This window comes from Oncorhynchus kisutch, linkage group LG12 (genome assembly GCF_002021735.2).
Source record: "Oncorhynchus kisutch isolate 150728-3 linkage group LG12, Okis_V2, whole genome shotgun sequence".
Classification (NCBI taxonomy): domain Eukaryota; kingdom Metazoa; phylum Chordata; class Actinopteri; order Salmoniformes; family Salmonidae; genus Oncorhynchus; species Oncorhynchus kisutch.
This window is the reverse complement of record NC_034185.2, coordinates 56,836,103-56,859,069: the sequence shown is the minus strand read 5'-3', so window position 1 is coordinate 56,859,069 and position 22,967 is coordinate 56,836,103. Positions and strand designations below refer to the sequence as shown.

Sequence of the window (22,967 nt, the reverse complement as noted above, 5' to 3'; positions counted from 1 at the left end):
CTTTTTTCTATTGTGGTATTGACTGTATGTTTGTTTGTTTATTCCATGTGTAACTCTGTGTTGTTGTTTGTGTCGCACTGCTTTGCTTTATCTTGGCCAGGTCGCAGTTGTAAATGAGAACTTGTTCTCAACTAGCCCACCTGGTTAAATAAAGGTGAAATAAAAAAATAACTGCAGAAGCCTGAATCCTTACCCTTAAAGAACAGAGTTGGACTATAATGGATGCCGTCCACTTCAATGACCGCCATTCAGTCAATGGAATTTAATTTGATTTTGATTTCTGAATGAAAATTATTCAGATAACTACAAATATTACTCTGGTTTTCTGGTCATATTTTTAAGTTCATGCCTTTGTAAATTCATCAAACTGCTGTGTCTGAGTAAATAAGCAATGCGTATACCTAGAACCTCTGATTATGTTAAATCTTTAGCAGTTACATGGTTAACTACATGATCTATGGGCTTTTGCCTGTCCACTTCTTCTCCTTGTCCAATCTGCCTGTCTGCCAAGTGAACTCTCTACAATAGTCTGGATAATCTGACAGGACTTGCCCTCTCTCTGACAGCGCCTCTCTCCTCCAGCTAAGCTGCTTTTCACGCTCTGAGATGCTCCCCATGCTCACGTCTCTGGACGGGCGTGTCTCCTGTGATTCCCTCTAAAACAGACTCTGGAGGGGGTTGTCTGTGTGTGTCTGTCTGTGTGGCAGTGATGAGGTATTGTTGTTTGTCCCCCTGTGGCTGTAACATTGTCACTCACTATTACGTCTGATGTGTCCTGTGAAGGGTGAGAGGCATGGCCTTGAGAAGAGCCATTTCAGTGTGTCCTTTTAATCTAAGCTCTGTATTATAGTAAAGCGGATGCTTTTGTTATCAGAGAGAAGGGGTTCTATTCTCAAGTGTTCGTTTCCCCTCAAATAATTAAATTCAGTATTTAATCCAAAACATTGGATTCTAAGTCTTTAATGCTATCACACTATTTTGGCTGTGTAAGAACATCATAAATCCTTCAAATGAGAGACTTGTACGGTTAGCGTAGCCGCTAGTGTATTAGAACCCAAAGTCCCAGAGACGCGTCTCAAAAGCCCATCAAATGCCTCACCCTTGGGCTTAGCAGCCGGCGCTAACAAGCTACCAGCGCTAACACATGAAGGACGGCCCGACTACAGCCTAGCCCAGCCTGCCATCTGCTCCTCCTCCAAACAATTAAATCGTTGGTCCCAGGCAATGTCTGTGTCTGTAGGGGTCTGCCAACCAACACCCTCCCCTAGCTCCCCTACCAGGGCCCTGACCATCACTAGATAATTAGACTTATAAATTGAGGGAGTGCGTGTGTGTTCGTGTGTACCTATGTGTGTAGGGGGTTAAAGTGCAGCTTGTGTGTGTACTCCATTTGTAAACACAATGCACTCTCAGTTCAGCTCTCTCTCTGTCTCTACTTGATTGCTAAGCTGCTAGCCTGGATGAATGTTAATTGATATCCTCAGGGCTACATCAGGGCCAACAGACTCAGCTGCTGCTTTGAGAGAGAAACTTCTCTCTGTTTTCCCATCTCAAAGCCGTGTGGAGAAAGAACGGGAGCTCTTTGGCAGGAGGTGGAATTGAAGAAAGAAAGTGCCAGCTGTCCTATAAACATTGTAGAGTGAAATATTTGGTTTATTCCTGCTTAACTTCACTGACATTTGGCCTCTGGAAGGAAATGGATAGGGAGATGCTGTAGGAGCTACAGTATAGTGCAGTCCACTGCAGGAGCTGATTTGATAATCGATGCCCCCCCCCCTTGTGGGATTGTAAGAAAGCATGCATATGTACACACACACACACACACATTTGTAGCCGTATTAATTGTACATTTATTTTTACATATATATATATATATATATATATAGTTGAAGTCGAATGTTTAAATACACCTTAGCCAAATACATATAAACTCAGTTTTTCACAACCCTGATATTTAATCCTAGTAAAAATCCACTGTTTTAGGTCAGTTAGGATCACCACTTTATTTTAAGAATGTGAAATGTCAGAATAATAGTAGAGTGATTTATTTCAGCTTTTATTTATTTCATCACATTCTTAGTGGGTCAGAAGTGCACATACACTCAATTAGTATTTGTTAGCATTGCCTTTAAATTGTTTAACTTGGGTCAAACGTTTTGGGTAGCCTTCCCACAATATGTTGGGTGAATTTTGGCCCATTCCTCCTAACAGAGCTGGTGTAACTGAGTCAGGTTTTGTAGGCCTCCTTGCTCGCACATGCTTTTTCAGTTCTGCCCACACATTTTCTATGGGATTGAGGTCGGGGCTTTGTGATGGCCACTCCATTTACCTTGACTTTGTTGTCCTTAAGCCATTTTGCCACAACTTTGGAAGTATGCTTGGGGTCATTGTCCATTTGGAAGACCCATTTGCGACCAACCTTTTTCTTCCTGACTGATGTCTTGAGATATATCCACGTAATTTTCCGTCCTCATGATGCCATCTATTTTGTGAAGTGCATCAGTCCCTCCTGCAGCAAAAAAAAAACCACAACATGATGCTATCACCCCCGTGCCACCCCTGTTCACGGTTGGGATGGTGTTCTTCAGCTTGCAAGCCTCCCCCTTTTTCCTCCAAAAATAACGATGGTCATTATGGCCAAACAGTTCTATTTTTGTTTCATCAGACCAGACCAGAGGACAGTTCTCCAAAAAGTACGATCTTTGTCCCTATGTGCAGTTGCAAACTGTAGTCTGGCTTTTTTATGGCGTTTTGGAGCAGTGGCTTCTTCCTTGCTGAGCGGCCTTTCAGGTTATCTCAATATAGGACTCGTTTTACTGTGGATATAGATACTTTTGTACCTGTTTCCTCCAGCATCTTCACAGGGTCCTTTACTGCTGTTTTGGGATTGATTTGCACTTTTCGCACTAAAGTATGTTAATCTCTAGGAGACAGAACGCATCTCCTTCCTGAGCGGTATGGCGGCTGTGTGGTCCCATGGTGTTTATACTTGCGTACTATTGCTTGTACAGGTGAACGTGGTACCTTCAGGCGTTTGGAAATTGCTCCCATGGATGAATCAGACTTGTGGAGGTCTACAATTTTTTTTGGGCTGATTTCTTTTGATTTTCACATGATGTCAAGCAAAGAGGCACTGAGTTTGAAGGTAGGCCTTGAAATACATCCATAGGTACACCCCCAATTGACTCAAATTATGTCAATTAGCCTATCAGAAGCTTCTAAAGCCATGACATCATTTTCTGGAATTTTCCAAGCTGTTTAAAGGCACAGTCAACTTAGTGTATGTAAACTGCTGACACACTGGAATGGTGATTACTGTCAATTATAAGTGAAATAATCTGCCTGTACCAATTGTTACTTTGTAAATGTCCTAACCGATTTGCCAACACTGTAGTTTGTTAACAAGAAATTTGTGGAGTGGAGTTTTAATGACTCCAACCTAAGTGTATGTAAACTTCTGACTTCAACTGTGTGTGTGTACACCAGAAATGTTGTTTTACAGGGTCAGCCATAGTAGTAAGGCGCAAATTAGGGTTAAGTGCCCTACTCAAGGGCACATCGACATATACCTCCTCCTCCTGTGGCTTATCTTGTTACTTCTTCTCCTGTTACCTCCCCCTCTTAAGGTTCCCCACTGAGCAAAGCAACCGACAGCCAATTCAGGTCTACCAAGATTTGAGATTCCCCCAAGAATTGACCTTTTAACCTTAGATAAATCTATAAATGTAAATCCATTTGGTACATGTAAGGTGTGGGAATATGATGAATATCATCAATCTGGGGATGCTGTAGACAGTGAATACATATTATATAAATACATGGAGGATCGGGAGGTAATATCCACAGAGGGTAACCTGTAGGCCCCAATCTCCCCATGTGCTGGTGTGTTCGTTTAGACCAAGCATTTTCATTCCCCTTATCCTTACAGGAAGAGGAACTGAAGGAAATACAACCTACACACTGTGTTTGTGTGAGAGAGAGCGTGTGTGTGTGTGTTTGTGTGAGAGAGAGCGTGTGTGTGTGTGTGCACGTGTGTGTGAGACAGACACATCCAGCTAGCCTACCTGGAGCTCTTATAAAGAGGTAGACATTTTTATTTTCTCAGGGGAAATCTTCTAAGAGGTAATAGAGAGCAAATCCCAACAGCTTTTCAAAATGACGCAGGATACGATAGTCTACTGCAGCAGTTTATAGTTTTTCCCCTGGGAGAAGTGGAGGTGTCATTGTTAGTGGGAATGGAACTGTCATGTAGTCTGTAAAAGATGCCTGGTTTCCATTGCTTATATGTTTCGCATTCAGTCATATCCACTATTCCACTTTGACTAAAGACAGCCTAAGGTTGCACTCTTTGAGGTTGATCTACTGTCATGCCAAACACATCAGTATTTTGTCCATTGTAAATGGTCTACTGTCAGTTGCCATAGGTGTGTGTGTTCCATTGAAGCCTCTGGTTTCTGAATGCATTGGTAACCAATGTCCTTAGGCCATGGTTTCCAGTCTTTTTCCTTTGAGAAGGCTTTCCTGCTCACACCTCTTCACCACTCAGATGTCAATGGTAGCCTATATTAACCAGCCTGTCTCTCCTCATCTGTGGTTACCATGGGCAAATGAATGGTGTCCAGAATATGTTCTATTAGCCATTATCATAATGCTTGAGATTTTGGACATCTTTGATTAGTCTTAGGGCGTCCGCATGCTTCCCAGCCAAAACAGTTTGGAAAAGGTGGTGCATATATTATGCCGACATTTTGTGATGTTTTTGTTCATTTTGGACTTTTTTAGGCTGTTTGGACACACATGCTTTTTTCTCGAAGCAAGCTGAACTCTGTAGCCAAAGTCTACGCCCCTTCATCTGTGATTGGTCAACAGTAGGGATTTTTCAATAAAGTCTTTGTCATTCAACATGCACATTTCTTTATTGAGAAGTACTGCACTACATTAGTTAAATGTAAAATTGCCGACTAAAATCTCCTCTGCAAAAACAACCAAATTAATGACACATTTCCTGAGTTATCTTGGATTAATTCAGACTTTTGATGAAGTGTATACTGGCTATGGCGTATCAAAATGGACAAACAGTACTATTGCCACTTTTTTCTCGTTTTTCAAGGAAGTATGCGAGCACACTCGTTCGGTTCGCCTAGCCGAGTTGTGCTAGGCACCAGCCAAACTGAAGCATGCTGACGCCTTGACATGGACTGTCAGATGTAATGTAGCTCTTTGCAATCCACATTGTAAACTCATTCTCCAAACATCCTCTGCCTTTATGTCAGTGAAAATGGTCAAAATAAAACCAATCAATGCCATGGTCTTTCACGATCCAACTATTTCAGTGTGTGATGTCATCAGGATGACATTAAGTTCATTATCCTGAGCAGAACGGTACACAGGCCTGCCCTGTTAGGACTGCTGAGATGATTAGGCTGAAATGGCCTGCCCGCTCAACCCTTTAACCAGACCTAGTGAATAGGCCAGGAGCCATTATGAAGGGGACTAGACACAGGAGCCATTATGAAGGGGACTAGACACAGGGGCCATTATGAAGGGGACTAGGAGCCAAACCATTATGAAGGGGACTAGGAGCCAAACCATTATGAAGGGGACTAGGAGCCAAACCATTATGAAGGGGACTAGGAGCCAAACCATTATGAAGGGGACTAGGAGCCAAACCATTATGAAGGGGACTAGGAGCCAAACCATTATGAAGGGTACTAGGAGTCAAACCATTATGAAGGGGACTAGGAGTCAAACCATTATGAAGGGGACTAGGAGCCAAACCATTATGAAGGGGCAGGAATGAAGGACTTCCGGACTGACTGATCGTTAATTAGATCAACATTGTGCATATTTAATTTTAGGGATGGATGGACATCTCTCTGGGAACATCATGTAGGATAGCTGGGCCCGGGATGCTAGTCCTACGGTTTTATGTTTACATGTATGTAGTCTGAGGATGTAGGCCTTGCTGCATAGTAAACCGTTGTGTTGCTGAAGGTGCTGCCAGCAGTAGACCATATCCAAACAGAATGCAGACACAAGTCATCATACAGAATATACAATATCAGAACAGTAAACATCAAGTATAGGTTGATTACCATGGGAATATGCAATTTACAGAGGGACTATATCCCATTTTTACAGAGTAGCTATATACCATTTTTACAGAGGGGCTATATACCATTTTTACAGAGGGGCTATATACCATTTTTACAGAGGGGCTATATACCATTTTTACAGAGGGGCTATATACCATTTTTACAGAGGGGCTATATACCATTTTTACAGAGGGGCTATATACCATTTTTACAGAGGGGCTATATACCATTTTTACAGAGGGGCTATATACCATTTTTACAGAGGGGCTATATACCATTTTTACAGAGGGGCTATATACCATTTTTACAGAGGGGCTATATACCATTTTTACAGAGGGGCTATATACCATTTTTACAGAGGGGCTATATACCATTTTTACAGAGGGGCTATATACCATTTTTACAGAGGGGCTATATACCATTTTTACAGAGGGGCTATATACCATTTTTACAGAGGGGCTATATACCATTTTTACAGAGGGGCTATATACCATTTTTACAGAGGGGCTATATACCATTTTTACAGAGGGGCTATATACCATTTTTACAGAGGGGCTATATACCATTTTTACAGAGGGGCTATATACCATTTTTACAGAGGGGCTATATACCATTTTTACAGAGGGGCTATATACCATTTTTACAGAGGGGCTATATACCATTTTTACAGAGGGGCTATATACCATTTTTACAGAGGGGCTATATACCATTTTTACAGAGGGCCTATATACCATTTTTACAGAGGGCCTATATACCATTTTTACAGAGGGCCTATATACCATTTTTACAGAGGGCCTATATACCATTTTTACAGAGGGGCTATATACCATTTTTACAGAGGGGCTATATACCATTTTTACAGAGGGGCTATATACCATTTTTACAGAGGGGCTATATACCATTTTTACAGAGGGGCTATATACCATTTTTACAGAGGGGCTATATACCATTTTTACAGAGGGGCTATATACCATTTTTACAGAGGGGCTATATACCATTTTTACAGAGGGGCTATATACCATTTTTACAGAGGGGCTATATACCATTTTTACAGAGGGGCTATATACCATTTTTACAGAGGGGCTATATACCATTTTTACAGAGGGGCTATATACCATTTTTACAGAGGGGCTATATACCATTTTTACAGAGGGGCTATATACCATTTTTACAGAGGGGCTATATACCATTTTTACAGAGGGGCTATATACCATTTTTACAGAGGGGCTATATACCATTTTTACAGAGGGCCTATATACCATTTTTACAGAGGGCCTATATACCATTTTTACAGAGGGCCTATATACCATTTTTACAGAGGGCCTATATACCATTTTTACAGAGGGGCTATATACCATTTTTACAGAGGGGCTATATACCATTTTTACAGAGGGGCTATATACCATTTTTACAGAGGGGCTATATCTATATAAGCCGAGGGCAGGATGCTGACGTGGCTAATGTATAGAGTATATACAGTGCCTTGCAGAGGTGTACGTCCATAGTGCAAATGCAGTATAGTGCCGATTTGTATTAGAGGTCATTGATGACAGGGTGCAGTAACCGGCTCAATGCAAAGTCACTTAATCCATATGAGCCCGATGGCCGGTAGATGAGGGCCACTGTTGGCATGGCTACAGAGTCCATTTTTATCTCATTAGGATGGGTGTTCTTCATTCTTCCTCTATAGCTGATGAAATGAATGGGGTCTGGTTACAGAACTTCCCATTGGGCAAAAACTGCTTGAGTCAACGTTGTTTCCACAACATTTCATGTAATGTGATGACGCTGAATCAAGATAGAAAACTGATTAGATTTGGAAAAAGTAATCCACATAAGGGAATTTAGTCTTTTTACCCAACTTTTAACTTAAATCCACCCCACACCCTCCAATGACATGGGGACATTTATTTTTGTGGATATCACTTTAGTTGACAACTCAACCAAATTCATTTGCATGTTAATATACTTCGCAATGACATCCATTTCTAGTTTGTTATTATTCTAAATTGTTATTCCTCAATGTACCAGTCTAGATGGAAAGAGGCAAAAGTGTGTGTGTGTGTGTGTGTGTGTGTGTGTGTGTTTTCATGTGCGTGTTCAGATAGAATGGGGAAAGCTGTTTTTGAGTGCCCTTCAGCAGGAATGGATTAGTAAAAATGAAAAGGCTGAATCACTTTCAGCCTGTTGGTGCAAACCATCACAAAGCCCCCACGTGGCGCTGATCCGAGATCAGACAATGGGGCCCTCGCGGCGCTATGGGTCCCCACATGGAGTTGCATGCCATGGGGAGGAGGGCTGTGGTCTTCTGCATGGAGCTGCACCCTGCGTGATAAAGCATGGCATCACCTCACATGATACGCTCTTAACCATGATGACCTTATGACCTCAATACTGAAGGATGTTGTAGTGCAACAAAGATCTGTTTTAGAATATATTTCATCTACATATTATGTTAAATCGCTCCACCATTTCCTTGTTATATTAGTTTGCCTTATTTCAGTTTGTGACAAAACAAGCAAGTATAGTGTAGAGAATCATTGTACCATCTGAACTGCTGTGAAGTATATTTTCCATAACCACAAATAATGTATTTCCAGCTGTTTGAAGCTGCTGTACAAAACCAAAAGTAAGTCACAAAACTAAATTTTGGAATGGAAGCATAGAAATAGCACACATAGAACAGATCTACTGTTTCTTAGAGTTGCTTTCAATGAGAATGACAGATCTATAACCCATATTTATATGTGAATTTAAGTATTATTATTATTTAAAAAAATTAAAAAATCTAACACTTTCTCCCCAATTTCGTGGTATCCAATTGGTAGTTAGTCGTATCTCATCGCTGCAACTCCCGTACGGACTCGGAAGAGGTGGACGCCGAGAGCCGTGTGTCCTACGAAACACAACCCAACCAAGCCGCACTGCTTCTTGAAACAATGCTCACTTAACTCCGAAGCCAGCCGCACCAATGTGTTGATGGAAACACCGTACACCTGGTGACCGTGTCAGCGTGCACTGTGCCCGACACGCCACAGGAGTCGCTAGTGTGTGATGGGGTAAGGACATCCCTGCCAGCCAAACCCTCCCCTAACCTGGACGACACTGGGACAATTGTGCGCTGTCCCATGTGTCTCCCGGTCGCCGCTGGCTGCAACAGAGCCTGGACTCGAACCCAGAATCTCTAGTGGCTAGCACCGCGATTCAGTGCCTTAGACCATTGCGCCACTCGGGAGGCATCATATTGCAGCGTTAACTGGAAGATGCTGTATTGCTCATTAGGTTATTGTAAGATGATATCCTCGGACTTGGAGTGGATCTTTCATACTGGATTCATTGTCCGTTTCTACAGTTTCTAGTCGTCTGATTAATTGGTATTGATGAGTATGACGTCTTGTCGTTTCTGCCGTTTCTTCTTGCCGTTGGTGGAGATGGTATTTGACGTTAGATAGGGATTAGTTGAGGGTAACCCCCCTTCACCCCTCCCCTTGTAGCTAGAGGGGACAGACACACACACACACACCTGTTAGGCATCACTACAGTCCCTGGTTCGAATCCAGGCTCTATCACATCCGGCTGTGATTGGGAGTCCCAAAGGGGAGGAGAAAATCATTTCAGTTTTGCGCTGCACTCGATATAAGCAGTGGCCTGAAGATTGAAATGGAACAATTCACTTTCTAGCGGACCAAACTAATGCACAGTACACTGTGGCCTGAGCCAGTTATCACTTTGTTTTCTATTCTTTTTAAAAACGTTTTTTAATTGGCCCAGCATTGTGCGGGTTTTGGCTGGGGTAGGCCGTCATTGTAAATAATAATTTCTTACCCAATTTCTTAGATTTCTTACCCAATACAACTTTCCTCAGTACAATATCCTCGACGACCCACTGTGCTGTCAGACTCGGCATGCTCATGGGGCTGAAATCGCTGGTCCAAATGTCAGTCGTGAAGCTAATAGCAGTGACACAATGTTATTTTTATTTTTACAGCAGTGACGCTATTACTGCGTAACTCCAGTAGGGCAACATCTGAAAAATAGCGCACTTGGTAGTGTTTACCGGTGCCCGATCACCCACGACAGAGAACGGTTGATTGTCAAGGGCAATGAATTCCATTATATTGGCGTTAATGGATTTCACCTTTGAGTTGTATCGCTGAAATGTTGTTACTCTTTCAAATAAATGCTGTGTTGCGCTAAATTTGACGTGGCGTCATTACGTCATGTCACGTTATATAGGTATGTACGTCAGCTTTGACATTGGTTTTGCACATCAGTGTTAAACTAGACATCAGGCTGATGCCGATAAGTTCACCGATTTTATATTGTGCATCCCTACTCATTAGTATACAGCACCATCTGACAAACAGTGGGTTAAATATTCTCACCTTTGGTATTGTAGAAGAGAAATGCACCATACATACAGTATAGCATGCCACCATGATGCCCAAATTCAATTGGGTGGCGAGTTTATGATAATTCTGGAGAGTGACTACTGTAATCCCATCACACTTTTCATTTCCTGAGTAAATGTGTGGCTCTGTGTCACGTTCTGACCATCGTTCGTATGTGTTTTCCTTGTTTTAGTGTTGGTCAGGACGTGACCTGGGTGGGCATTCTATGTTGTGTGTCTGGTTTGTCTATTTCTATGTTTGGCCTGATATGGTTCTCAATCAGAGGCAGGTGTTAGTCATTGTCTCTGATTGGGAACCATATTTAGGTAGCCTGTTTTGTGTTGGGGTTTGTGGGTGATTGTTCCGGTCTCTGTGTTTTGCACCAGATAGGGCTGTTTTTGGTTTTCCACGTTTATTGTTTTGTAGTGTTCGTGTTTATCTTTTTGTTATTAAACATGAATCAAAGAAACCACGCTGCATTTTGGTCCGCCTCTACTTCACCTAAAGAAAACCGTTACACTCTGTGAAGGATAGTATCGATATGAAAGTGTGGAGACCAACTAAATTGGCTTCATGTGGAGACTGCTTGCCTGGTGGCAGTGCCCACTATGGGGGAGATGAAATAACCCTCCACTCCTGGCAGATGGCACCCAGACCCTGTCAGCCTTTACCCAGGAGAGAGAGATACAAAGACCACCAACATTCCTGTTAAAGCAACAAAACCAACTAAAAAACATGAGCTGGCGCACACCCAGAGAGAATTATTTAATGTAGAGGTGCTGACTAAAGGCGAAGAAACTGTAAGCTATAAAAATAGAGTTGCACACTGTTTTGCACATTTGAATGAATTGAGTGAAACTGTTAAATAATAGTTTATAGCATATTGAATATATTAGGCTATTGTTATCACATGGAAACATAAATATTGTACATAATATTAGCATCAACATACATTATTGTTTAATTCAATGTCACATATATATTAAACTGTTTCCTATTTTTTTGTTGTTACATGTTTTGGTTCAACCATAATGCATAATAAGCATCAACAGGGGGAACATATTGGGTGTATGCTGATAATCTGTAGAAAGAATATATCCATGTATAAGACTTGTTCATAAAAGAGAGGATTTTTTCATATGAAGGGCCTGAGATCAGTCAATATTCAGACCACTAGGGGTCAATGTTTTTGGATAGCAACAAAACAAAACCGCTGTTTTCTCTCTGACACTGACATCACCATCAACCAGACAGTGTACAACAGACAAACCAAAAAGCAAGCAGGCGGAGGACAGAGTGAGCGACGGAGCACGTGGCTGATGGCCGGCCCAAAATGTGCAGCACTTCTCTGGTGGTTGGGAGCCCATTGTTTGACTGTGATGTCATTGTCAACACCATTCTTTGTTTGTCCAGCCGGACCAGCTGGGGGCCATTCTTCTTATCTGCATCCCTGTGAAGCTGACTGCGGCTCTGGGATAGTTTACGCTCTGAAATAACTCAACAGTTGATCTGGGCCCGTATTCAAAAGAGTTTCAGAGTAGTGCTGATCTAGGATCCGGTCCCTCCTGTCCATTTTAATCTTATTTAAAACTGATCCTATAGCAACAATCCTACTCTTGTGAATACAGGCCCAGAGCCCAGCCCACACACTGTTTAGGCTTAATCACATAATCATATTCACCCACTGTTTTCAGTACATTACCCTAATAAAATGGTTAATATCACAAAGGATAATGTCTTGTACGTAGATATGAATGTGCATAATATAACAAACCGATGTAATTGTGTGACGCTGATGTTAGTGGCCCGCGCGTAAGCCTGTTTAACGTTAGAGTATGGCAGAGTTGTTTTGTCTGACACGTGCATCCCTGGCCTGTCAGCTGGACTGGAGAGGGCTGTGATGTTTAGGTGAACAGACAGACAGTGTTGTCCAGTGTGTTTCTACAGTATTTGATAGCGGAAGCAGTATCGTCAGACTTCACCCACAGGGGACACAGATCACAGATCGCATTGTGGAGACCTGATCAGAGGCTTATTGGACAACGTTCAACATTACACAACGTACAAATGAGAAATGTATTGTAGAGTCCCTAGAAAATCGAGACTCATGTTATCTCTATTAATCGTATTTCCTTCTACGTTCTGTAATGTTGTACCACTGAGTAGAATAGACCCCTGGGCTCCATCATTAGCCCGTGCTAGTGGGAGGAGAGCGGGAGTGGAGGAAGAGGATGAGTGAAAGAAAGGGGGAATGGAGGAGGGGCAGCAGGGAGGCTCAGAGATTCTGGAGGAGGTGAGGAACGGAGCACGACTCAGGCGTGGGTAAAATCTGAGATTTGTGAATCACACTTGAGACTGGTGTGCTGACTCAGACTGAAAGTACATGGGATTAAGAATGTTTTACTATGTTACTGAGAATGGTAGATATAGTAGTACCTCATCTGTTTGCACAGTTCATATTGTAAATGTATAACTTCATGCTTTAGTTTTATTTACTGTATTTGGAAATGATTCTCTCATATCGGTGGAGCCAGAATCCCCCCTCATCGCTGCATTTCTCCACTACAACATCCAGCCAGCTACCCTCTCCCTCCCTCTCTCTGCAGGGGATGGGGGTGACTGTGTGCAGATCAATCTGTACGGCGTGTGCAGGAAGACGTTTTCACTTTGCATGCTGCAGCACTAGCCTTAGCCCCGCAGCCTCTCATCTCCCTGTATTACGGTATAGGATCAGAGGGGGTGTACTGTATTAGTGTATAGGATCAGAGGGGGTGTACTGTATTAGGGTATAGGATCAGAGGGGGTGTACTGTATTATGTTATAGCATCATGTCACTGTGCAGGGATGTGACTCAGATCTCAGAGGGAGACACAGCTGGCTGTCTGAGTGTGTAAGAGAGAGGCCTGCTGGGCGGAGTTCTCTGTAGTCTGGTGTGCCAGAGTTCAGTTGTCTACAGGGGAGTTAGGCTAGTGTTTAGCTACAGGGATTTCACCAGCAGGCAGCAATACTAGTGTTTTTATGGAGCGAGAAGCTCTCTGACATTTTAGATTTTGTTGTCACCGTTCTCGGAGCTATTCGCCTTGACTGAGGAATAGCCATTTTTCTTGAGGTATCGTAATATAAATTGCCACTCATTAAGTATGTATCATGTTATATTGCCATGGTTTTCCATCTAAAAGGCCTGGTAGCAGAGAATCCACAGTGATACGCTCATTTGGTACTGCTTTGTTAAAGGTTCTCAGAATTAATGTTCCCTCAACTGAGATTTGAATGTGTGGTTTCTGCTTTCTGCTGCCGTTGTCTGGTCTCACTGAGGAAGGCCTGATGAATACTAAAGCCAGCTCCTTTTTGCAGTTGTTTGGTGGTTTAGGCTATTCAAAAGCCACCTCCGTATGGATTTGAGCCCAACTGGAATTTGCGCTGGTAAAAAGCCTACAGTGTTTAGCCGCTAATCGCTAGTCTTAATTCAGTGCAGCTAGCTAATGATGAGCTTAATTTCTCCCCCTAGCTCTGTGTTTTTCCTTTCCATCCGTCAGGTCAAAGGCTGGTTGTCTAACAGGATGGAGTAGAGTTGCCACTCTAATCTAAAAGAATTAACCAGCAGTTTACGTATCCTGCACCGTGGAGTAACTAACTAGCTCATCAGTCTTAAAAAGAGGAATACAATTTTCATACATTTGGAATGAGGAGGATTAATTTCCATGTTCGTACTTATGGTGTGTAGCCTACGGCTCTAAATAGTTGATAACCCGTGTGAGGACAACCCCAATATCCCACAATGCACTCTGTCCTGACTCCTGTTCCATGGTGCTGTGCATTGCAGTACGCTACTATGACCTTGCTGAAGGCAGCAGGCACAGAGTTTCCCCCTCTCTCGCTCCTTCTAAACTACCCCCCCCCCCCCTTTCTCTTCTCTCCTGCATAAACCAGCTCTCTCTCCCAAACCATCCCTCTCTTTCTTCACTCCCTCTCTCCTCCATTCTGGGAGATCCCACCCCCTCTTATTACTGTCACCCTCCCACACCATGATTACAGTGATTGGGCTGCCAGGCCTGTGATGATGATGATAATGGGGGTCTCTATTTTCATCCTCACTCCCACTGCAGCCCCTCAGAGTACACCCACTAATCGGCCCGCTACCACCTTCATTATGGAAAGGGAAGTAAGCAACGATCAGGAGCTGTATCCTAGTCTACTCTCACCTTTTATGAGAACCGCTGTTTTGCTTTTCAGTTGATGAGTATCTTTTTCTGTGAAAGAGTGATGACATTCCAGCTCCGTTTCAAGACGCAAAAGGTCTTGTGATGTTCTGTTTGTCCTGTATGAGAGCTGGGTAGGCTTCTTTCTGTCCCACAGTGGTTGTTAGCTCAATGGCCTTCACATCTGTCAGTTCAGTCAGAGTCCACGTCCCTTTCGGGGATAATTTAGCCCAATTCTCCATTGGGTGAAAGGGACATTTTAGCTCACATCAATGTCAAATCAAATTGTATTGGTTGCATACACATATCTAGCAGATGTTATTGCGAGTGTAGCGAAGTACTTATTTCTCTAGCTCCAACAGTACAGTAGTGTCTAACAATACACACACATCTAAAGGAATGGAATTAAGAAATTAGGATGAGCCATGTCTTTTTTGTTGATGGTTTTCCAAACATGCTGTCTTCTAGAGAGTAATAACATCATGCTGTCTTCTAGAGAGTAATAACAGCATGCTGTCTTCTAGCAAGTAATAACAGCATGCTGTCTTCTAGCAAGTAATAACAGCATGCTGTCTTCTAGAGAGTAATAACAGCATGCTGTCTTCTAGAGAGTAATAACAGCATGCTGTCTTCTAGAGAGTAATAACATCATGCTGTCTTCTAGAGAGTAATAACAGCATGCTGTCTTCTAGAGAGTAATAACATCATGCTGTCTTCTAGAGAGTAATACCATCATGCTGTCTTCTAGAGAGTAATAACATCATGCTGAATGTTTTAATCTGTTTAAATGGTTATTTTATAGCCCACAGCATGAGCCTGACAATGATGGATTTTTCACATCAATATCCTCATAGGAACAACCCATTGTCGATCTAAATGCCAACCTCATAATTGAACCACTAGTAAACAGTCGTTAATTAAATATGAAGTCAGATATTTTAGCTCTGACTTTCTCATACAACAGCAGCTGTTTTAGGGGGTGTGTTTTGCCCCCCAAGTCCTCAACCCATATTTCTCTCTGTTGCTGGGTCGGCCAGGGCAGAATAGGAGAGATGGGGAGACCAGCGAGGGATAGACAGAGAACAAGGAAAGGTCCAAATTAGAACAAGTGTGTGAGATGGGCAGGCAAACTGAGGTTACAGATGTCACCCCAAAGAAACACAGACACACACATAAGATAAACACACACACCCCAAAGACACACAGCCACAAGATCCCCCCTCCCCCAAACGAGTAATCTCCCTGATAGGACTAATTCAACCTGACAGGGTCTGTGTGCCATTGGCTGTTGTTGATCCTGGCAGCGGTTGTCAAGGGAACACAAACAGCCACATGGACTATGAGGTCTGACATCCTTATCCTGCCTTATTAATCTGTTCTCTACTATTCCCCCAGACGGTACCGTGGCCTCAGTATGCACTTAGAGAGGATGCTCTCCAGAGGATCTGATCGGCAAAATTGGGACTGTGCAAGCTGGCAAGCTTTGTTTAAAGACCTCTCTTATGCCTTCTTTCTTACCTCTCTTTCTTTCCAAAACCCTGTGAGTGTATCCCTCTTATCTCCATCTGTCCTTGGCCTCCTGAGAACCACAGGCCATCTTAAATGACCCACAGTGATCTACAGTAGTCCTATTCAGCCTCCGGGAGGCTGCCACAATGGTAGCCAGGCCTGAAGCCTCCTGGACAATCACATCGCCACACTGTGGGGTCGCCACAGTGGTTTCCCAGGTGGCAATCAAACGGGCAACCGTTTCCAGGGGCGATACAAAATGACCCTGTCTAATTCACTCTCCTCTCTGACAACTGAAAGGGGAATTCAGAAGAGACTAACTAGTGCCTCTGAAAGGTGTTGGGCTTGTGTTGTGTACTGTACCCATTATAGTGTCGTATTGCTTCCCCCCCCCCCCCCCCCACCACCACCACCACTGTCACCAACGTCTCCTGTCCTGTCTGCTGCTGTCATCACCACTGGCAGGGGACACAGTGACAAGGCCACCTCAGCAGTCTGAGGCTTCTGGCTGTCACACACCGTGTTCTCATAATGCAGACTCTGTCACACGCTGTACTGTGTCCCCATAATGCAGACTGTCTGGACTGTACAGAGCTCAGCCCTGGATGGATGGAAAACTACTGGCTTTTCTAACCCTAGATCTGCACTGTTCTGAACTTCACTATTATCTCAGCTTATGCTTATGGCATTAGATTCTGGGAATATTTGATGTGTCACTGTGAGTCTGCATATTTAGAATGTTTTACATGAGTCTGTAGTGTGTTTGGTGTGGATCCCAGGAAGAGTATTTGCTGTGTTAGCAGCAGCTAATGGGGATCCTAGTAAAATACTAATACTTGGCAGTACCATTGAGCAGCTTAGCGACATTAGCTCATATGGTTTGTCCTTTTCATTAACAATGTACTCATGGTACTGGACTTAATCCATGGTGCATGTACACTATCACATCTCATAGGATCAGTAACCTGTAGGTTACATATGTGTTGTGAAGGCATTCATCCAATGGGAAAGGTCATCAAAGGCAGCTGAAGTGTTCCAGCAATGTCTACTGCTCCCGGTCTTAAAGCCGTCGCCATGACGATGCCAACATATGGCTAGTTGTCCGGGTTAGCAGCTGCTCAGTGTGAGTGATCCCGGCTGTGGAATGGCAGCCATTTCAGCTATGCCACCCAAGAGCCACTGCCTGCCAGACACACACACCTCCTCTCACCTCACCACTCTCTGTCTCTGTCTGTCTCTGTTTATCTCTCTCTCTGTTTATCTCTCTGTCTCTGTTTATCTCTCTCTGTCTCTGTTTATCTCTCTCTGTCTCTGTTTATCTCTCTCTGTCTCTGTTTTATTTATTTATTTTTTTTATTTTACCTTTATTTAACCAGGTAGGCAAGTTGAGAACAAGTTCTCATTTACAATTGCGACCTGGCCAAGATAAAGCAAAGCAGTTCGACAGATAAAACGACACAGAGTTACACATGGAATAAAAACAAACATACAGTCAATAATGCAGTATAAACAAGTCTATATACAATGTGAGCAAATGAGGTGAGAAGGGAGGTAAAGGCAAAAAAGGCCATGATGGCAAAGTAAATACAATATAGCAAGTAAAATACTGGAATGGTAGTTTTGCAATGGAAGAATGTGCAAAGTAGAAATAAAAAAATAATGGGGTGCAAAGGAGCAAAATAAATAAATAAATAAAAATTAAATACAGTTGGGAAAGAGGTAGTTGTTTGGGCTAAATTATAGGTGGGCTATGTACAGGTGCAGTAATCTGTGAGCTGCTCTGACAGTTGGTGCTTAAAGCTAGTGAGGGAGATAAGTGTTTCCAGTTTCAGAGATTTTTGTAGTTCGTTCCAGTCATTGGCAGCAGAGAACTGGAAGGAGAGGCGGCCAAAGAAAGAATTGGTTTTGGGGGTGACTAGAGAGATATACCTGCTGGAGCGTGTGCTACAGGTGGGAGATGCTATGGTGACCAGCGAGCTGAGATAAGGGGGGACTTTACCTAGCAGGGTCTTGTAGATGACATGGAGCCAGTGGGTTTGGCGACGAGTATGAAGCGAGGGCCAGCCAACGAGAGCGTACAGGTCGCAATGGTGGGTAGTATATGGGGCTTTGGTGATAAAACGGATTGCACTGTGATAGACTGCATCCAATTTGTTGAGTAGGGTATTGGAGGCTATTTTGTAAATGACATCGCCAAAGTCGAGGATTGGTAGGATGGTCAGTTTTACAAGGGTATGTTTGGCAGCATGAGTGAAGGATGCTTTGTTGCGAAATAGGAAGCCAATTCTAGATTTAACTTTGGATTGGAGATGTTTGATATGGGTCTGGAAGGAGAGTTTACAGTCTAACCAGACACCTAAGTATTTGTAGTTGTCCACGTATTCTAAGTCAGAGCCGTCCAGAGTAGTGATGTTGGACAGGCGGGTAGGTGCAGGTAGCGATCGGTTGAAGAGCATGCATTTAGTTTTACTTGTATTTAAGAGCAATTGGAGGCCACGGAAGGAGAGTTGTATGGCATTGAAGCTTGCCTGGAGGGTTGTTAACACAGTGTCCAAAGAAGGGCCGGAAGTATACAGAATGGTGTCGTCTGCGTAGAGGTGGATCAGGGACTCACCAGCAGCAAGAGCGACCTCATTGATGTATACAGAGAAGAGAGTCGGTCCAAGAATTGAACCCTGTGGCACCTGGCATCTGTTTATCTCTCTCTGTCTCTGTTTATCTCTCTCTGTCTCTGTTTATCTCTCTCTGTCTCTGTTTATCTCTCTCTGTCTCTGTTTATCTCTCTCTGTCTCTGTTTATCTCTCTCTGTCTCTGTTTATCTCTCTCTGTCTCTGTTTATCTCTCTCTGTCTCTGTTTATCTCTTTGTCTCTGTCTGTGTCTGTCTCTGTCTCCTGTCTCCTGTCTGTCTCTGTCTGTCTCTGTCTACTGTCTGTCTCCTGTCTGTCTCCTGTCTGTCTCTGTCTCCTGTCTGTCTCCTGTCTGTCTCCTGTCTGTCTCTGTCTCCTGTCTGTCTCTGTCTGTTTGTCTCTCTCAGCCTCCAATGGCTATTGATTTTGATTTTGCCTCACAACACACTGCCAAGTCAAGTCATCCATTCATGTATTAAGTCAGCATGACAGAGTTTCTGTCTGAGCCCTAAAAATGGTGTGTGGGGATGGAGGAGATTTGGAATCTGTATTGGAAGAGGATTTTGGTCAATGTGTTATGATGGCTGTTGCTGTTTTGATTTGGGAAATGTATAAATCTGCAGTCCTGAGAGAGAAGGTCCTCCAGCAGACTGCTCTCCATCTGCTCCAGAGTCCAGGCCCACCACACACAGTCCCTCTTCCACTGCCTCAACCCCCAAGCTTCTGTGGCTGTCCCATCTGCCTACCTAACTGGCTCCAACCAGTCAACCCTCTCTCCCCTCTCCCAGGGTATGAGTGGGATGTGTGGGGGTGAGATGATGATGATGATGATGATGATGATGATGATGATAATAAAGGAATCCCCTTCCTGCCTGTCCACCCACTGATTCTCCCTACCTGCCTGGGCTGAATGCACACCATCACAGTAATGCAGAGGTGTGTGTGTGTGTGTGTGTGTGTGTGTGTGTGTGTGTGTGTGTGTGTGTGTGTGTGTGTGTGGATAAGTAATGTAGGCGCAACTCCCTCTGCTTTGTGTGATTAAATCATGGTAGCTGTAGATATTACATGAGAGAAAGGAGAGGTGGAAGGCAGGTTGACTTTTATTGTCATGAATCTTGCCCTGGAGGCAGAACTGGGAGATGTCCGCTAGATGGGCCAGCTGCAAGTCAAAATGAATGTACGGTTAGGGTTAGGCATTAGGGTTAGCAGTGTGGTTAAGGTTAGGTTTAGAATCATGTGCCAGCTAGTGACCAATCTGCAGAGCTGCCTCCGGGGCAAGATTCATGAGGAAAAACACTAACCTGGAGGTGGAGAGAAGACAAAATGGAGATGGAAGGTGAAAGAGAGAGAGAAAAGAAAGGGCCTACGCAACAGAAATGCTTGCTGCAGTGATTTCCTCACCTGACAGTGTATTTAGACTCTGCAGTACTTTATTGTTGTGATGTTTTGACCCTCAGCTCTTTGCTGTAAAGTGTTGCCTCGTCCATTGTGGCACTGAGCTTAGCAACCATGGAAGAGCTATCACATCACAAACAGATTTTAATTGGGCTGTTCGAGCGAGCCGTCAGCATGCAGCGACACACACACACACACACACACACAGTGATGCGCAGAAAATAATGAAATAGCACAGACATCCTTCAACAACATGACATGTATTATAATAATGGCCCCTCCTTCTCCTCCAGTTCTACCAGAGTGGGATCCAGCTCTAATCTCATGGTGATGTTTAGTAGAATCATCTGAAGACTATGTCCCGGGGGGTGGGATCCAGCTCTAATCTCATGGTGATGTTTAGTAGAATCATCTGAAAGACTATGTCCCAGAGAGTGGGATCCAGCTCTAATCTCATGGTGATGTTTAGTAGAATTATCTGAAAGACTATGTCCCAGAGAGTGGGATCCAGCTCTAATCTCATGGTGATGTTTAGTAGAATTATCTGAAAGACTATGTCCCGGAGAGTGGGATCCAGCTCTAATCTCATGGTGATGTTTAGTAGAATCATCTGAAAGACTATGTCCCGGAGAGTGGGATCCAGCTCTAGTCTAATGGTGATGTTTAGTAGAATCATCTGAAAGACTATGTCCCGGAGAGTGGGATCCAGCTCTAATCTCATGGTGATGTTTAGTAGAATCATCTGAAGACTATATCCCGGAGAGTGGGATCCAGCTCTAATCTCATGGTGATGTTTAGTAGAATCATCTGAAAGACTATGTCCCGGAGAGTGGGATCCAGCTCTAATCTCATGGTGATGTTTAGTAGAATCATCTGAAAGACTATGTCCCGGAGAGTGGGATCCAGCTCTAATCTCATGGTGATGTTTAGTAGAATCATCTGAAAGACTATGTCCCGGAGAGTGGGATGTTCACACAGAGATTATGCAATAGTGAGTACAATGGGGTGTGAAAGATGTGATTCTCATTCGGCTTCTGTCTGCATATTAAATGGTGGATGAGCTACTGTTTCCACAAAGGAAACTAGTTGATTCTCCACAGAGATGCATGGTATGGGTACACCCCATTAGACACACCTTTTAGAAGCTGTCTTGCGAGGGCCCATAATATTTCTATAACTAGTGCCCAGAGTTTTTCCTCTAAACTCAAGGACCGACACATGATTCCTCTTCTAGCTTACCTTCCTCTGCACATCTCACTCTTTCTCCCTCTCCCCCTCTCCCCAGATCACCTGTCTCCAGGACTTCTTCGGTGAGGACGACGTGTTCATCGCGTGCGGCCCAGAGAAGTACCGCTACGCGCAGGATGACTTCCTGTTGGATCACAGTGGTAAGGATACTGGTAGGCCTGACTAACTAAATCTAGCATCACCTGTATGTTGTGAAACCTTGGTCTCTCTCATAGAAATGGATGTAGATTCCTGTTCTAGTGTCTATATTTCTATGGCCTCTCTGTCCCAACCCTTTCCTCCCTCTTTCCTTCCTATTTCCTTCATAGGGTGCGTGGGACATGCCAGGTCTCCCTCAGCAAAGAGGTCTTCTGACCTCAATGGGAGTAGAACAAAATAATACAGTAGAACAAAAGAAAACAAAAAGTCTATATACAGTGAGTGCAAATGAGGAAATAAATAGGCCATGGTGGCGAAGTAATTACAATATAGCAATTAAACACTGGAATGGTAGATCGGCAGAAGATGAATGTGCAAGTAGAGATACTGGGGTGCGAAGGAGCAAGATAAATAAATAAATATAGTATGGTGGGTAGTTTATGGGGCTTTGGTGACAAAACGGATGGCACTGTGATAGACTGCATCCAGTTTGTTGAGTAGAGTGTTGGAGGCTATTTTATAGATGACATCACCGAAGTCGAGGATTGGTAGGATGGTCCGTTTTATGAGGGTATGTTTGGCAGCATGAGTGAAGGATTCTTTGTTGCGATATAGAAAGCCGACTCTAGATTTGATATTGGATTGGATATGCTTAATGTGAGTCTGGAAGGAGAGTTTACAGTCTAACCAGAGACCCAGGTATTTGTAGTTGTCCATGTATTCTAAGTCAGAGTAGTGATGCAGGTGTGGGCAGTGATCGATTGAATAGCATGCATTTAGTTTTACTTGCGTTTAAGAGCAGTTGGAGGCCACGGAAGGAGAGTTGTATGGCATTGAAGCTCGTCTGGAGGTTAGTTAACACAGTGTCCAAAGAGAGGCCAGAAGTATACAGAATGGTGTTGTCTGCGTAGAGGTGGATCAGAGAATCACCAGCAGCAAGAGCAACATCAATGATGTAAACAGAAAAGAGAGTCAGCCCGAGAATTGAACCCTGTGGCACCCCCATAGAGACTGTCCGGACAACAGGCCCTTCGATTTGACACACTGAACTCTATCAGAGAAGTAGTTGGTAAACCAGGCGAGGCAATCATTTGAGAAACCAAGGCTGTCGAGTCTGCCAATAAGAATGTTGTGATTGACAGAGTCGAAAGCCTTGGCCAGGTCGATGAATACGGCTGCACAGTAATGTCTCTTATCGATGGCGGTTATGATGTCGTTTAGGACCTTGAGCGTGGCTGAGGTGCACCCATGACCAGCTCTGAAACCAGATTGCATAGCGGAGAAGGTACGGTGGGATTCGAAATGGTCGGTATTCTGTTTGTTAACTTGGCTTTCGAAGACCTTAGAAAGACAGGGTAGGATAG

The 22,967-nt window shown here is 43.5% G+C and overlaps 1 protein-coding gene across 5 annotated transcripts in view; it reads left to right on the top strand.

Annotated features, from left to right (window-relative positions):
- LOC109880592 (serine/threonine-protein kinase DCLK2) overlaps positions 1 to 22,967 on the top strand; it is a 72,995-nt gene that overhangs the window by 22,404 nt on the left and 27,624 nt on the right. For 4 of the 5 annotated variants that reach the window (XR_004212008.1, XM_031837869.1, XM_031837872.1 and 1 more), the window contains exon 3: positions 21,503 to 21,617. Coding sequence is in view for 4 of the 5 variants with exons in the window: in XM_031837869.1 (XP_031693729.1) it covers positions 21,503 to 21,617 (115 nt within the window). In the remaining variant the exon portion in view is untranslated. The remainder of the gene's footprint in view (positions 1 to 21,502; positions 21,618 to 22,967) is intronic. The other variant, XM_031837870.1, reaches the window with a different exon arrangement.